General features: G+C 37.7%; 1 protein-coding gene across 1 annotated transcript in view; it reads right to left on the minus strand.

Moving 5' to 3' along the window:
- Window positions 1-18,020, minus strand: part of DISC1 (DISC1 scaffold protein) — a 175,371-nt gene that overhangs the window by 109,363 nt on the left and 47,988 nt on the right. Inside the window, exons 6-7 of the mRNA XM_080615550.1 lie at window positions 8,939-8,993; window positions 4,425-4,527 (exon numbers count right to left, since the gene is read on the minus strand). Of these exons, the coding sequence (XP_080471676.1) occupies window positions 4,425-4,527; window positions 8,939-8,993 (158 nt within the window). The remainder of the gene's footprint in view (window positions 1-4,424; window positions 4,528-8,938; window positions 8,994-18,020) is intronic.

An 18,020-nucleotide genomic window follows, 5' to 3' on the forward strand; every position in this document is an offset into this window, starting at 1 on the left:
GTTTTGCGGAAATACGGTATCTAGTATTTATGTCATACTATTTATAAACTATACTTCTACACTAACACAAGGAAAAAACACTTTTTGTTGTACTGCTGGAAATCATCCCACAACAGCATTTCCAAGCAGCTCCCACTTGCAGATATTTAGTGAAATAGAGATAGTGCTAATCATAGGATGATGACACACAATCTCTCACTGGTATAGACGGGTTTAAGATCAAAAACGTTTTAATTTTTCTTTTTAACTACTTACAAGTCACCTCATTGTAACTTCTGTATTCGGATATAATTTGTGTTTGCAAAGACATAAGGAAAGTTAATGACATGCATCTCAGATAACTACATAACAAATAGTATTTCATTCATGCCTGCTTAGCTCCCTGCTAGTCACTTTCTGCCTATCCAGTCCCACGCTATTATGCATTCTCAAGAGGAAAAAAAAAAAATTCACCTAGATCTATGAAGACACTGTAAAAAGTATCAAACAACCTCTTTTATTATTCAAATACAGGAAACATGAAATGATGGCTAAAAATTCATTTTAGCTTACAAACTCTCTCCTATTCCCAAATTATGTTCTAAGGAGAAATGAGAAACACACAATTTTTCATATATAATTTGCTCTCCTGCAAAACAGCCCAAAGTAGGCAAATAAATTTTAATAATATTTCTACAGTTACATACACACTCTTTTAGCATACCATCCTATCCGAATTCTCTTACCAGTTTAGGATTATTTCATCTGCAATTTATTCCCCCAAAACATTTCATGCTCAATAGACACACAATGCTAACAAAGAACAGAGCATCATGTGCTGTGCTCTTCCGGTAACTAATGACAGAATTCTTATAAGCATATTAACAGCTACTGCAAGAAGCAACTGTTACAATAATCATATGCAGGTTTCTAAGCGCTGACATTAAGGTGTTTTGTTTTAATAAAAAACAACCCTACTAGATGCTAAACCATAACATTTCATCGATAAGTATTTACAAATGTGTATGTCAACAGTAACATCTCAGGCAATCAGGAGCACTTGTTAGCTATAATTAGCTGAAGCTACAGACTTAAAAACCATGAACAATATCATAAGATGCTACTAATTATGTTTGAAAAAAATTCTGGACTAGCATCTCAGGAGTATTAACTGCAAGTTATTTATCACAATAGGCAAATGCCTGTAGAAGTAAGGGAGTTGTTGATATAAAGGATCCAAATTGTAACTGTTGATAAAAAATACTTCCTGAACATTTCAGTACACGCTGCTTCTCCCTCCCCCCAAAATCTCAGCGGGATTTAATGCCTGTATTTATTCAATGGCTTTCAGTAATCAAAATATTCACAAACTAACTTTCTTTCTCCTCCAAAATGAACTTTACACTTCTTCCAAGGACAAAATAATAGGGAGAAGAGACGTTCTCATATAGAATCATAGAACCATAGAATAGTTACAGTTGGAAAGGACCTTAAGATCATCTAGTTCCAACCCCCCTGCCATGAGGAGGGACACCTCACACTAAACCATGTCAGCCAAGGCTCTGTCCAACCTGGCCTTGAACACCGCCAGGGATGGAGCATTCACAACCTGCCTGGGCAACCCATTCCAGTGCCTCACCACCCTTACAGTGAAGAACTTCTTCCTTATATCCAATCTAAACTTCTCCTGTTTAAGTTTTAACCATTACCCCTTGTCCTATCACTGCAGTCCCTAATGAAGAGTCCCTCCCCAGCATCCTTATATCTAACTTAACTTTTAGGATGCACTAGTACAGATGTGTGCAACTGCATTCAGTTACCTTTTTGCTCTGACACTGTTCCACAATCACTTAATTCTAACTGCTTCCTCAAGAAAAATGCTATGGTAAAGAAAAGCGATGCAACAGCTGTTTAGAGTAGATCACAGTATCCATTAGTACTGTTGTTCAAGGTAATTGTTAGAATGAATGATCTAACTGCTAGATATAAAAGCAGAAATAACAGACCTTTATCCCTGTGTGATGCTTCCAGACTAAATTAAAACCTCTATAACCAAACTTTATTATTACTGCATATTTAATATACATACTATAATTCCCTCTGAATTTCATGCTATTCCAAAACTGTCCCTAAATAATTGTGTATTACCCAATTGATGATTCTCCCACCTTATAATGGTTTAATATACTCAGGCTGTTCATTAACAGTCTGTTAGCTGCCTGACAGTTCCGGGTACATGTAGGTAAAGTATCTTGTTTAAAACTTAACCAGTTCTTAAAAGGTTAAGACGTACTTCTTAACTATGCCTTATTTAAGAGATGTCATTCATTTATGCCTAATACAGGAATATACAGAAACTGAATAATTCAGCTTTCTCTACATTATCCACTGCTCACTGTTTTTGCCTCGTTAAGGAAAAAAAAAAAAAAAAAAAAAAAAAAGGCTATTTTTATCTCTTTTTTTCCTCTTTCCTCTTCTGCATTTATAAAATCTTTTCTTCCTGACTTGCTTCTCTGCTCACTGCAATTAATTCTGCACCCTGAATTTCCGATTTTATCATTTCATGCTTTAAGACTAAAATATTTACCTTCTTCCCCCCTTACCCCCACATTTGGTTTTTTTTTATTTTCCTTTCAGGTCTTCAGAGAGTTAAGTTTTTTTATTCCCATATTTCCCCCATATCCTCTGCACACTATTCTTCATGTAACATAAACAAAAGCCATCACCATCAACTAAATGCATCCATATCTTATGGCAAGAGAAAGGAATTACAGTATCCACTGTCACCAAATTACCTCTTGTCCTTGATTTTTAGCCAGTTCCCTCCAGAATTTTGCCTTATAACAACTTAGGATTGTACCACAGTCATTAAAATTCCCTGACGTGAGAGTTTTTCAGAGTAAGAATTAAAAAGAAAAAAAAAGACAAAGTAACAATGCTTATCATCAGTACTAAGAAACAGCACTGACACTTCTTAAAAAATGCATAGAAAGGCAATCATAATCCCAGTGCTGTGCAAAAAGTTTATAGCAACATCAGCATTAAATTGTCTTTTGAATTCATCCCTGAAATAAGAAACCTCTTTTAACACCTAAAAAGTATAAAAGAGTTATGAAATGTTTTGAAAATCATCCTCAAGTTGTCATTTACTCTGCCAAAGCTTCTGACTAAGGTACATATTTTCTGGCCAACTGCTTCCTGCTGGCAGCATGAAGCAGTTGCACGTCCAGTCTATGGGATATTTTGTTCTCAAGAAAGCCATAAAATGGTTGGGGAAAACTTTGACCTTGTTTCTGAAAGCAAGAAAATTACCTACATTCAAACAGCCCGCAGGCAGAGAAGGATCATTGTTCAGCTCACCTCTCAAAGTGGGACACAGAGAAATAGAGAGGGTTTCTATTTTGGAAAGTTGTTATTAGAAACAAGGAAAACGAACATGCTCAGCACCAATACAAGAGCTGGTCCTTAATCTCCTTTAGGACTTTGCTCAAGCCTGATGTTATCCACTTCTGGCAAACAAACCATGTAACACTGCACAAGGTTTCATCTTTAAAAAACCCGTGCATGCCAGTGCTAGATTCTTGTATCTAATTGAGAAGGTAAATCACCAACACATAGCTACAATGTCACCTCGACATGTATTAAAACCCTCTAGCCTTTCTTTACTTGGTGTAACACTGGAAAATTCCTTGTACTCAGGTCTACATTCCCCCCTACTCAGCTTCCTCTCTGAGGCAGGTGTCTAGCAGAGACACCTACTTACACACCTGCAAAAAATATGCTGAATCAAAATAGAATAGAAAACCCACCTCTTCAAACTTAAGAGACAGAACTGTGCTGTGCCTTCTTTCATTCGAAAACAGTGCAGTAATCCCAAATAAATGGTATGTAAAGCTGTTATGTATCAGGCTCTCTAATCACATTTCAGTGTTTTACTGGTTGTAAATAACAGGCACAAGCACTCCACAGACCAAATTGCTCTTTCACTGCCAACATTAGTTGTTTAATGATCTGAACAGCAGAAGCTGCCAATTATTGTATTCCATTTAAAAGTGTCACTTAAAGCCACACTTGTAATTATTATGCCTTTCCTGTAGATTTATGCTTTTAGCTAGTATATAAGTTATATAGGCATATAACTTATAAGGTCCAGGAAGAGCTACCGATAATTACTTATCAATTTCACCTATGGAAAAATATGTTCTTTGCATGTTCAATGCCTACCACACAGCATCTTCTTTACCAGTATTTCCCAACCACACAGAGGGGCCTGAAATACCTTACACAACACGGGACACATCCTGGTTACCCAGACTTGCCATAACTTCAAGGTTTCTACGTACGAGAACATCAACTTTCCTAGGAAGTCTCAGATATTAAAAGCTCAGCAAGTGCTTTAACAGATCACTCATCAATGTTAGTCCTTTTCATTACTTAAAACTTACCTGAAACAGCCAGCATTTTTGCTTCAAGTAGAGCTGGTAGTTGAGTCTCAATATCACTCACTTTCCTCCTCAAAGTACTGCAGAGTTTCTGACTCGTGCAAACCTAGATCAAGGCAGACAGCCATGATATACAATTCATTCACTGTAAAATATAAGGCAATTTAAATGGGGCTTCAAATGTTCTTGGTTTACAGACACGACATAACATCATATAGCAAGGTAGAGAAGCTTAATAAAAAGTGATGTTTTTACAGAAATACCCAACATGAATCAAAGTTTCCAGGCTTTGTCGCACATTCTATCATAAAAATAGGGAAAAGTACTAGTATTAGCTACCTGCATGAGAAAGGACATGTATCATTACTAGATACTGAGACTGCACACAGAAGAAAGGCCATCTTACAACTTCTGTGCAATTTCAGCATTAAGAGTGATGCCTGGAGCGGAGTGTAAATAAGCCAGCATTTGGAGTTTAAGATGCCATAGCACAAAATGTACAGCAATTTTTATAAAAAACATAGGGTGCTGCTCATTTTAACTGAAAACAGGCAGAACAGCCAGAATTAATTCTCTACACAGACGACAAATAAAGCTAAACCAGGTTAATACTATACTTTGTTTCACAATCAGGAGACACAGCTGACGGGGGCTCAGATTTATGACTTTCCTGCTCTCTCTTTTTTTAACTTAACTGGAAGTTTTTTCAGTAATGAATCAGGACTGGTATTAAAAACATTGAGAGATAGGAGGAAAAATAAAAAAGGAAGTTACACCGTCTTTGTACTTCCCATTTAAGAGTACATTACCACTGCAGAAGGACTTTACACAGCATACAAAATTCATACAACTCCCACATACTCAAAAATGTCAGCGTTTCCTCCGTATTGTATCATTTGTGAAGAAAAGCAAAATGAACAGGAAAATCCTTCAGCAAGCTAATGTAAATCCCCTGTTCAGAAGGCAGGCATCAAACACTTGCTTAAAATTGTAGCTGACACTTGAGAAAACATTGTATTCATTGGAACCAAGAGTAAAGCAATAGTGAAGATAGGCACCAGACAGTTATGAAGAAATGAGATGTGAAATGCAACCTCCGGAGGAAAGTTTCCCTTCCTACTTGACTTCTCTGGCCACATAAATAAGTGCATATACCATGCTGTGAACAGAAGCACAGTTACCACTTCACTTTCTAATAGCAAAAGCATACAGCTCTAATGGCTTACCTGCTTGTACAATTACAATAATTCAGATATGACACTAACTGTAAATCCTTTTAAACAGATAAATACCCCCTTGCTTCAGCTGAGAGCATCTGTTAACCTTTTCCTTGAGTCAAGAGAGCTACTGTGCTTCTTTTGATGCAGGCCAGGGCATGGTTGGCTTTCTCCCACATAGAGCACCCCAGCTGGTCGACACAGAGGGCAACACCCTCTCTTTGTCTCCCCTGCCTGTATCATTCCCTTCCAACACTCTAGTCATAGTAATCTCCAAAATAGATCTGAAATTTTTTAATGACTTTGTTCTACACAGTTCTCCCTCTTTAGGGGTACTGAATGGCTCAGTGAACTGCAATTAGATAGGGAACTTTTCAGCTCCAGGAAAACTGCATGAATATATCCCATGCTGGTAGTAACTTAAAGTCATTACCGCTAGACAGCTGTTTGGCAATTATGCAAAATAAGATGGGAGGTTTAATCAGTTTCTAGTGAAGACTGTCCACTTTTGTAAGCACTACCATCAGAACAAAGCTCACTAGCACTTTTTATTAACGGGCAAAATGCAGGAACCAGAGGCTGCCCCTCTTAAATCACAGAGATGACTCTTCTGGAACATGAGATAAGTACATTACGAAGCCTCTGCTTGTATCTACGTCACGTGTATTCTGTAAATAAATGAACAACATTAATCTTCAGAGCTATCATATGGCACAGTTCAACAAAACTAAATGAGCAACTACGAGAGGCAAAATAATGTAACATCCTCTAAACTAATAGTACTGCTCAGACATTAGATCAGTTCTACTCTACAAGCTTCAATTCTTTTCATTTTTTCCTAATTATTTTATCTTAATAACAGCTACAATTATTCATTACAATAGCTTATTTGGCCACTAAGGAAAGGTTATTTCTGAGCTGACAAAAATGAACATTCACAAAGCCAGCTTCCTCTGTTGCTCCCATCCTCCTCTAACCAGTCTGACTGCAAGCACCTGTGCCCCCAGCAATGCCCTTTCCCTGATGTCAGTGACCAGCTCTGCTGTAGCCCATGGACCAATGAGCTCCAAGTCTGTAAACCCTCCCTTTCAGTTTCAAGGAAGTTCTTTAAAGCCAAACATTACTCTCTTTGGCGGGGTTTGTGGGTTTTTTTAAAGAAGACTATTAAAAAAAAAAAAAAAACCACCAAAAAACCCCAAACAAAAAACAACAAAACAACCCCACACAAAACCAAAAAACCACACACAAACCATAAACAAGAGGCTCTTGTTCAGGAATATATCTTACAAGCTGTGTTCAGACACATAAATGCTACTCAAAAAAGCAGTCTATCTGAAACCAGTAGGATGCTGTTTAGCAAAGATATGTAGAATCAAGATGAAAAGCAGCAAAATATCAAAAGAAAATTTGCCTATTGTCATCCTCTTCCATCTTTCCAGCATATGACTTTAATCTAAGGCAGCAGAAACAGGAACAAGGACACTGACTAAAGTGCTGAAATTTACTCTTCCTCCAACCATTTCAAAGAAAAAATTATAATAATAACAATAATTTTTTAATAACCTTCACATTTCTTTACAACAGCACCTTGGAAAGAAAGAGAAATTCACTTTACACTGCCTAAAGATGACAATCCACCTTGGTCTCCCATAACAGCACAATCTTGCCATTAGGAAAAGCAGATACTAATTTCTGAAGGGTGGTAGTGGATAAGGGGGATTGTTCCCTTCATTAGCAGGCAAATTTTAGCTTCTGCAGCAGCCTCAGCTGAAAACAATACAGATAAGGCAGAAAAGGCCATAGAAATACCAGTGGCACAGGGGAACAAAAAGACCTTTGACAAAGCAGTGTTTTCCCCATACAATGAAAAGGTTTAAAAGATCAGCACTATTCAGCTTGAGAAAAAAATTAATAGGATGAGACAGTCTGAATAAATAAACCAATAAATGATTTGGAGGAGTCTCATTACGTTCTTCCTATTTATCTTCTCTAATAAATAAAAGACATCACACAGGAATGGAATGAAATTAAAATAATGTTTTATCTCTTGAATATTTAAAGGAACAAACAGGCTGTGGAATTCTACCTTGCAGACTTCAATTGTTATCCAATGTTTCAGTTCTTATTGAAAAAGTCTCTAGATACTACAGCTGGAAAATAAAACTTCAAGAGACACATTTTCAGGGTAGAAGGTGAAATCTGGTTTAGCTTGCAGATGGCTTGAAATAACATATTACTGAGGTCCTGAATATCTCATTCATTTTAGTAGACAAGCTGTAGGTCAATTACAATCTTTTCCTTGATGCTTTACTCATAGTAATTTAAAAAATAGGGGAAGCATCATGTTTTAATGGTGTATGCTAATTTTTTTCCCCAAGATGTGCGCATAAAGCAAGGAATACAGGAGAATAAGCTCAAAATTATGTAAGAAAGGAGGGAGGGGTACTGAGATGCAGTCTTCAAATAGTCTTTTTAACAGTGCATGACAAAACATTGGTTGAGATGATCAGAAAGAATAGATTATAAAGGATAAAATTTTTACTAATTTTAGTGTGTGCTACTAGAGAAAGAACACAAAAAATAAACTTATTTCAGAGTATAAATTCATTACTGATCAAAAGCCAGAAATATTTTCCACTCCCTGCTCCATATAGACCGATATGGATCAGCTACAATAAATGGACCTTTTTTTCTAGAGCTCTCAGGAAGCAAAGATGTTCTGTGGCTCGCTAAAATAAAAAGAAAATTTTAGTATTCTCTTTCTCAGAAGGAGGCCATGAGAAATAAGAAAATCTCTGGTTAGAAACAAAAAGTATGCTAAATACTCCATATCACTTTTTTTAATTTTTTTAAAGGGGAATAAGAATGAGATTGCTAGTTTAGTATTAGTGTGGGTGGGAAAGATAAATACTTCATTTATGCTTTTCTTTTACACCAATGAAAGCAGTCAGCTAGGAAAGTAAGAAGCTCTGTATGAAGAGCGAAAAGCATTAAGTTGTGACCAGAGTTCACTTTCATTTCATGAAGCTGAGGATTCTTTTCCTAAATAGAGACTAGCAAACATAAACCAAGAAACAACAAATTACTCCATCTGCTTCTTAAACGTAATCTCTGTGGCCTGTCCGAATATAAAAGCTGGGGGGTTTTTTGGAGTGTATGTTTAAAAATATTTATATGCAAAATCTGTTCAGAAGAAGTGCCACAAAACCAGCTTTCTAAGACACAGACCATTTATTAAGATGCAAGCTATTATCTGCTTCTCAAAATATTTTGAAGAACCGAACACTGATATGTACTTACTTTGGCAGTAGTTTCTTTAATGGACATGGTGACCGATTGTTCTTTTTCCTGAAGGCTAGAAGGGATTAAAATAAAATAAAGTGAAGTTGACTTTCTCTGCTGATCACGGTCTGCTACACAAGACACATTTTCATATGGAAGCACAGAGGCTTTAAAATGACTCATACTAACACAAAAGAGCCAATACCAAGATAAAATCTGTACATTTGGTTTTAGTGTTGTTAGTGACTAACAGAAATTTTTTCCACCCAATTTCTATCCACTTAATCCTGTTCTTTTGCAAAACAGTTCATATACTAGCTTTACAGTTCCTTATTGAGTGTATATGCATTTTACTTATCATTTGAATCACAATTATGATTTCTTGTGTAACCACAGTATCTTCGAATTTCCCAGCAGTGTCTAGGACTGATGCTTTGCTAGGCTACCATCCAAACACCTAATATAAAGGCATTTCTGACATAAGGAGTTTGAAGTTAACTGTTCTCTTATAACCCAGTTTCCAACTCTGCTAGGAAAAGTTTAACTACAGTCACTTGTTCTAACAGTAATTTTATATGAAATATCATTACTCAGTTGGTTTAATTTCATAAAAACCTACAAAATATTTGTATCAAATTGACACAACAGTAGGCAGAAATTGAGGCATTGTTCATGCTTATATGAAGAAATTCAAAGTTTTTTTTTCCCCATATAAAACCTAATAGGTTCATTACTTTGGTATTACCAAACCTAACATAATTACCTTTGGTGCTTGTAAGTAAATTCATAAATTACATTTTTAACTTGGAAAAAAAAAAAAAAAAAAAAATCCAAGTCAAGTCAAACATCAGGAGTTAGTATAGAGATTACTTTTTCAACTTTAATACTTCCCTCCCTCCTACTCAACAGGCACACTCTCTTTCATACAGTGTTCAATTACTTTATCACACACTATTTGGTTTTCTGTCAGACACCTCAATTCAATGTACATGACAGCACTCCCTACAGCAGCATTACGATCCTTCTTTTTAGCTGCGTTATAAAAATTGTACTTCTTTCACAGTCTACTGCTAATATTCTTGCCAAAGAAAGAACTATTAATTTATTTCTGAGCTTTTCTTTAGTGTTCAGCACTGAAGTATCCAAACATTTCAGAAACATCACAGGGTTTACTTCAATGATACTCCCTCAAGATAAGGCAGTATTGTATTCATTTTACAGGTGAAAGAAATACAAATCACTGTTATTCAGAAAGTTAAGACTGAATGCCCATTTCGACATGCATGCTATCCCTGCTACTTACCTCTATGCATTTCAGTTTTCTTTTGAAAACTTACTCCTTCATATTTTCCAAGCGTAGCACATACTGAGTCTTGTTTAAAGAGTCAGAATTTGTGTGAAGTCTGAAAGCCAAGCACACAAAGTTGGACTTGTACTCAGTTACTGACCACCTACAGAAAGGCTGGCACACAGGAGACAGCCTCAGAGGCAGGAATCAGCTATCTAGCATATCATTTAATCCCATTAATGAGACAGCTATTTGCATCACTTTCCTTAACACCCTGCTTCATGTAGCACACACCTTTTCTATCTACAGCCAGCAAGGCCGGTCACCTCATTACCACCACAGCATGCAAGGGTCCCTCCAGCTCCAGATGAGGCAGTCCCCTCAGAAATAGCTAGTAACAGCGTAAGTCAATGCCTCTGTAAGGCAACAAACAGAAATGCAGCTGGGCTAACTATGTAAAAGTGGTTTAACAACATTTCTCACGTAGCAGTCTCCAATTTCTCCCTTTCTGCAACAATATATAGGCAAACCACAAAATATTACATGTGTAATGATGACATTATCAACTTCCTGCTTGCCTCTAGGCATGCCAGAGGGAATGAACTATTCAGCCATTTCTTTTCTCAGGCTCTGGAGCTCTCAGTGACTTTCAGCATCTCCCACAATCAGTGTCTGAGCTGGTCAAGTTATGTAAAAAAGAGCTGGGCTTTGTGCACAGATGTCAACAAGCAGCAGCAAGGCTACAGTGTGTAATTGTATGAATAATGGGTGACTGACCCAATTGTTCTGAAAATGCCTTGTAAAATTCAACTCTAGAGACCCAGGCCATAATAAAATGTAAAGTGCAGTTATAGCCAGAAGAACAACAGCATAAAGATGGCACCCCTATTTAACAAACGTCTCCCATGTGCCTTTCCTCTTATCAGTTTACTTTTCTTCACAGAAAGTCCCCCCGGGTCCATACAATGCTTCACTCCTCTGCAGAACTCACACAACTAATAGGAAGAGAGATGAATTTTAAACTTCTTTTTAACCCATACATCCAAAACAGCATTACAAACTAAGACCCAGTTGTAAAGTCTATATTGCTAACAAGGAATCACAAGCCCATGAGGATTTTCAGGTCCAGGTACCGAAAGGAAAGAAAGAGACTCTTTATACCCAGACTTCTTTTTTATATGTGTCTATCAAATCACTGAAAATAAATAAGGAAATCACAGACTGCCATTACAATGACAGCAGAACTAGAGCTTTAAGAGAATTTTATATTAATCTGACACATATCAATAAAGAATATAATTAGTAAATCATCATTTTGACTCAAGCTAGCAATAGCTACAGTAACCACAGACTTAAATCTGAAGAATCCTTTGTTACAGTTGAAGCATTCATGCAGACTCTTACAAGTGTATTTACATTATTTACAATATGAATTTCACAGTAGGATCCTGTTTTGAATCCTTGTTTGCCTTCAGAGTGATACTGCAGGAATCCCCTATCCTTTTAGAGATTAGCTCATCATACAATTCGCACAAAGCAATCAAAACCATGTATGAACCAACCATAGTTACCAGCTATGACCACCTTTTAACTAAGTTTATTCTCAGGTTGTTTTCTTCTACCACAAAACATCGTCATGGAGAAGCCCCTCACAAGCTTTCCAATTAACTGACAAGCTAATGATCCGCAACAGAATCCAGGCAGTCAATACTGATTCATTCTACTAACAAAAGAGCTTTAACAGCCACAATCTTTTACATGCAACTTGAACCAGAAATAGTATTTTCTTTTACCACCACTCTGAAGCATCATATTTCATTTTAAGAGGGTTATTCTGTCTTCTTAAAAGGTGCTTTACTTATTAATCTCAGGGAAAACAGCTTTAAAAACAGCTCTCTGGAACAGCACTGAATTCTTTCCTTGGGAAGACATCCCTAGTTTTGACTCATTGTTATTCTTCTCTGGCAGAACAGCTAATCAAGAATTTGACTGCTTGTCCTCACAGTCTCTGCTATCTATTATAAGGAGCATTTAGAAGTTACTTCTCAAATTCAATATAAGCTAACTCCAACACAGAGAAAGTGAAGCTCTTGACCCAGCTGACAGAAGGTCTAGAATAAGACAGGAATTCAATTAACACAAAATTAACAGACTAAACGCAGGAGAAGAAAGGTTTTCAACACTTGCAGAACTGACAGCTGTCTATATATCATGGGTAATTTCTTCATTCATGTGGATGGCCATGTAAGCCTATCACTTAAATGGCTTGCAATGGATTTACATACATTAGGATCCATAATGAGAAGAAAGGCATGTAGACTTGATATATCTTAGGGCTTCATTGTATACACACTAGACAAGAACAGGAAAGAAGGAGCTGAGGAATTACCCTTTCTGGATAACAAATTCAGTAATAATTTGGCAAAACATGGACTTCAGCTGGAGAGCTGCAGGAGGATATGGGAATGCTGCATATTCGGGAGCTGAGGCTGGCTTGGCACGTAATAAAAAACCACAGCAAAAATTTTAAGATCTCAATACTTCAAACAAGACAGTACCTTTTAAGTATCTCATTTTCGTGACCTTAAAGAAAGATAGGAATGAGTATGTTGAACTGTAATAGCGCAGTTGTAACCTCCTGAGATTATAATGTTCATAATCAGTAATGGTATGCTGGCAAAATAAAGAAAGCCAATTCAAAGCAATGGGGGACAGAAGGAGGACTGGGAGTCAGGTGGTTTGCTTCACTCATTCCTCGCTTTATCACAGGCTTTCCACATGACCACAGAGGACATTAAATGTCACAATATAGCAGATAATGTTTAAAACGTCTTTTAAAGAATATTCCAAGAAGTTATAATTTACTTGCAGGAATTACAAATACTATGGAAGTGGCTTTGTTCAGAGGAAGGCTATCTAGCACAATACTGGGAAGAATGGTTTTCTACTAAAGGAAGGCATGTTTCTGAATGTCTTTCCTTCCACTTTGCTAGTATACTTCCCTTTGCATACCAGGCTATTGTGTATTTATGTTTTGCTTCCTCAGAAAAAAATTCAAAGAATGAAAATGGGCAAAAGGCAAGTCATGCTGCTCTACATTCAAGACATATAAATATACATATTGCTTAAACAGAAACAGTTCCTGTATTATTCACAAAATATACATACAGTGACAATAAAATGTAGTCAGAATGCAGTTTCCGTAACTGCACAATAGAACATACCACACACATGGTACCAGTGTAAAATAAATAGTCTGTACTCCAAATTCTTATCTTCATACAAAAACTAAGCAGCCAGACTGAAAGACAAGATACCCTTTAACAGCAAATAATCCTTACATTAGTGTCACCTAAAAGTTTATTCTAGATCCTGTAATTTCAGTTCCTATCTCCACACCACAACATAATGCTTAAGCAAAAGAACTTCCATTTCTTTAAAACTAAGCCCAAGACAGAACAACCTAAAATTACCTGTTTGAATTTCTAATCCAAGAGCAATAGTCTAGAAACATATGCTGAGATTATATGCATATGAGAAAGCATGATGGGCTGAACTCTCAGTTCATATAAATATGTATCCCCTCCTGGATAAAATTAAAGAGTATTTTCTTGACTATCAGCAAATTTAAACAGGTTAGAGTATGTCTGAATTTGGCCCAGAGTAATGAGACTGCCTGCAAAGGATAATCTCATTCTAACAGCTGCAGCCTATAGAGAGCATGACTTCTCCACCTTTAAGTCTAACACAATTCCTTCTTCAACTCTGAAGTCACAAGAAGCTGTACTCTCTTAAAAGATGAAAATGCATAAACCAAGCCCTACACTAGTAATCTTGCTTTTAACAGCCAACAGAAGTTGACCTTCCAAAAAAGCCTTTGTCCAGTCCGTTGCAAAAGAAATCGGAAGTGCCACTCAGGGAACATTTGATGTAAACATCTGCTACAGTCTACATGAAGGCAAAAATCCAGCAAAAATCGTAAGTCTGGGGACTTCACTGGGCTTTTAAGGAAGAAATCCACAATACAAAAATAAAGCAATCAATCAATAACTTTGTTGTACTTTTACAGTTCCCTTTATGTGCATATCTCAGAGAACTTTGAAGACAAATCAGAAAAAAAGCTTTTGAACGAAACTATACTTAACAAGAGGCAGGTTTAAGCTAGATATGTACAACTAGGACAAAGAAAAATAAGAAAACCTACTTGTACCAAAAGTTTTCTTGAGTAAAATCAATAGATTCATTATTACAGGTACCACGTGCAGCTTTTTTTTATAGGGTTAGACCTACAAAAAAGTGTTGCTGGCCCTACACTTCTGCTTGATTAAGAACATTCAAAGCCAGATGGCATTAAATGCATTAACAGCACTTTTTGTTTTCTTTTTAAACTCTCCACCAAGAAGTTTGATTCTACCTAATCAAGAAAGACATTGAACAACAATATTTTCATTCTGTGTGATCTGTTCATAAGCCTGGTGGGGAAACATATTTGGGTATTACCATACCAGGAAAGCAATTTTTTAGTCAAGCGAGTTCCTTTTCATCTTCGCGCAATGATCCATAAGACTTTAAACAATGTGATTTTCACAGTAGCATATCTCTGTGTTTGGAAGCAAAATCATCCATTAAACATAAGTCAGGGTTTTACAAGCAAACTCTGATTTTTTCCTTAGATAACGCAGCACACAGAAAACTTCCGAGATGACAGAGCTCGTTAAACAATGATAAATCCACAAAATTTCTGCTGAACTGATGTGGTGAAAAATCCAATTTCTCTATCTAAACTTGTATGTGCTCTTGAGATGTGGACTTTGACACTAAAGAGAAAGAGAGAAAACTTGTATTTAATTCATCTGAAAATGAAATTTGTGGCAGTTGCGAAGACTAGTCGCCTGAATTAGCAGCAAAATGCAAAATGTCACCTTGGAAAGCTTCCAACCTGAAAAATTAATCTGATCTGAGATGACAATTATCAAGAGATGTACTTTAAGGTACAGAAGCACTGGACCTTCTGCAAATTTCAATCTACAGAGTTCTCCAAGGAATATGAACGAGAACCTAAAATTACGCACCTAGCTGTGAACCACTAGAGAGCTGATTTTGCTCCAGCAATTTGCTCTTTTTCTATCACGTGCAGAGCAGTTTTTCTTCATTGTTGCTCTATGTCAAGGATCACTTCAATACTCCTCCAACACGCTCCTCCACTCAGAATTCTTCAAGAGGCAAAGCCAGAAGTACACTTTCCCACTGTCTTTGTATAACATCAGCTTACCCATAAGGTTTCCCATTGACTCATAGGTTGCTGGGTGACTGCACTTGCTTTTGTCAACTCTCAAAGAGTTATACCTATACAAAGTGAACCATAACAACTCATCATACTCCTCAGAAGCTCTTACATACACCAGAACTTTAAACTGAGACAACCCTTATTTGCTGCAGTGCTGCCACACACTGGCCTCAGTTAGGGGAGGCTTGCAGAAAAATCAGGGAATTAGATGACACTTCACAATTTTCTGGTAAGCATGATAAATGAGATTTTCTTTTAATACCTGCAATAGGAGGACTGAGGCAGCACCTCAGTCTGCACAGTACGGTAGCTGGGGTTTTCTTGGATAAAAATCACTCCAACAGAAAAAATGTGCTCACAGTCACTTGAAGATGCTGCTGGCATCTTTAACGATACCATCAAGCTAAATTTTCATTGGCATGTACTGGAAATCTTCTGGCCCTGTATAACACACCATTCAGACAGCCAAACTGGTCGCCTGTTTCAACCAATCGTTCACGTGGTGTTATAGTCACTCTTTGTCAGCTGCTGCTGCAGAGAGTAGTTGTGGCAGTTGCTGCTCCCTGAAACAGGAGCATCAGACTGAAAACAAAGGCACAATCAAATAGCTATCTGCAGCAGCAGTTGATCGCTTCCAAACACTTTCCCCAGACTTTTTGATGTGTCAAGAGATGCCCATTCTCCTGCTACACCTGTCTGGAGTGCACAAAAACTAGAGCTTGCCCACAGCAGCTGCAATTATTCTCGTAACATCCGTCGTACTTCACAGCCTGAAAAGGTCTGTTCCTTGATATTGTTGTTATAGCTGTTTCTCTTTCTTATATACAAATGACTTCAGTATCATACACTGATTGGGACAGCTGGCCATTTTTCCCTAAAGAGAAATAAATCTCATCATATGCATCCCCAGAGGAATCCACACATATGTGGCCTAGACTTTACAGGCTGCTACATCCCACTGGATGCTGTTCAGGCAAGCAAGGGGAACCAGATGCTCGGCAAGGAAAACCAGATTCCTTATCACACTGCAGATGTGGGTACTCGAGCAGGTGGTACTCATCTTTCTGTTGTGACTTTTGCCTTCTAAAAAGCTGCTTGGAAGGATTAAAAACTGCTTTTAAGATTGCTCTAAAAGACTTCAAGTTGGTAGCAGTGGCTCTGTCCTCCACGTTGGAAAACTTACTCTCCTTTCCCTGCTGTGCTTCCAATACATCCTGTTCTTCCCAAAGAAGGCCAGTGCTTGCGGCACAGTAGCAGACTTCACAGAAGCCCTTTTTCCTCCCTGTAACAGGGGTTCCCACTGGCCCCAGCAGGATCAGAATCACTATGAACTGCTAAGACACAGAACAAAGAACTCAGCTCAGACACAGGCAACTCAATCAAGAAGTCCTGCACCACAGTTTCAAACTCTGGCAGCTCTTGCTCAATGACTTTTGTTCGCACGTTTGCAGGAAGCAAATTCTTTACATGTGACAAAGCACAGACATGGTATGTCATGCCAGGCTTTCAATACACAGCTTCTTCCCACAAGCGAGTTAAAAAAGAAATAAAGCCACTTGCCCAAGGAGTCTACCCTTGAATCCTCAGCAGAGAACAAAGAAATGAAATTAATCCTAGGTAGACAAAATGGAGAGGAACACACCTATCTATCTACAAAAAGAAATCTGAGCCTCCTAATCATTCAGATCACAAAGAAAGAGGCAGACCTCTTCTTTCACCTATGACTCGTCTTAGCCTCTCACAAAAGCTTGCAGCCACCTTTTTTGAGAAGACAGAGATGATGGCCTCCTCAAAACACAAACCCAGCTGTGGGACCAGCTGAAATTACCCAAAAATCCAATTATCAAAGCTCAGAGTGGGTTATGACATTCAACACAAAATTCAGTTTCCCCTGAAAAAGCCCCTTGTGGCAGAGGAAGCTGGCTATGCAGCTAATTGCCCCAAGGGCAGGAGGGCCAGAGAATTTCCAAGGCACAGTCCTCCCCAGGTGCCAGGGAACATCCTCTCTGGCTCTGTTCCTCTGCCACAAGCTCACTGATATAGGTTTTGTGAAAGTGTAGCACACTAAATAAAATGGATCAGTGGATCATTAGACAAGAGAACTACAATTAAAAAAACAGGGCACCAAACTACCATCATTATCCCTAGCTAGAGTAGCAGCAATGGTATTGGCTATACTTTAAGAACCCCATAATTGTGTTTTGGTTCATCTCATGTACCACAGAAGGACATGTTTCCTACCACAAAAGAGAGTTTTAAAATTCTCTGTTAAGATTTAGAAACGATAAAAATCAGAGCAGCATGAAAGGGCCCTAAGTCAAGACAGTAAGGAATATTCAAAGTGACCTGTGCATCGTCCTTGTGTCACTGAAGATGATTTATCACTGACTGAAATTAAGTTAACATGAACAGGCCTGGGGAGGGAACTGGAGCTGTCTGAAGCCTTGAAGGCTTCCATGCCCAGAGCTTACGACTGGGACAGATGTGAACAACAGAGCAGTTCCAGGAGCTTTGCGTCGCTTCTT

The sequence above is a fragment of the Psittacula echo genome (assembly GCF_963264785.1).
Source record: "Psittacula echo genome assembly, chromosome: 4".
NCBI classification, from domain to species: domain Eukaryota; kingdom Metazoa; phylum Chordata; class Aves; order Psittaciformes; family Psittacidae; genus Psittacula; species Psittacula echo.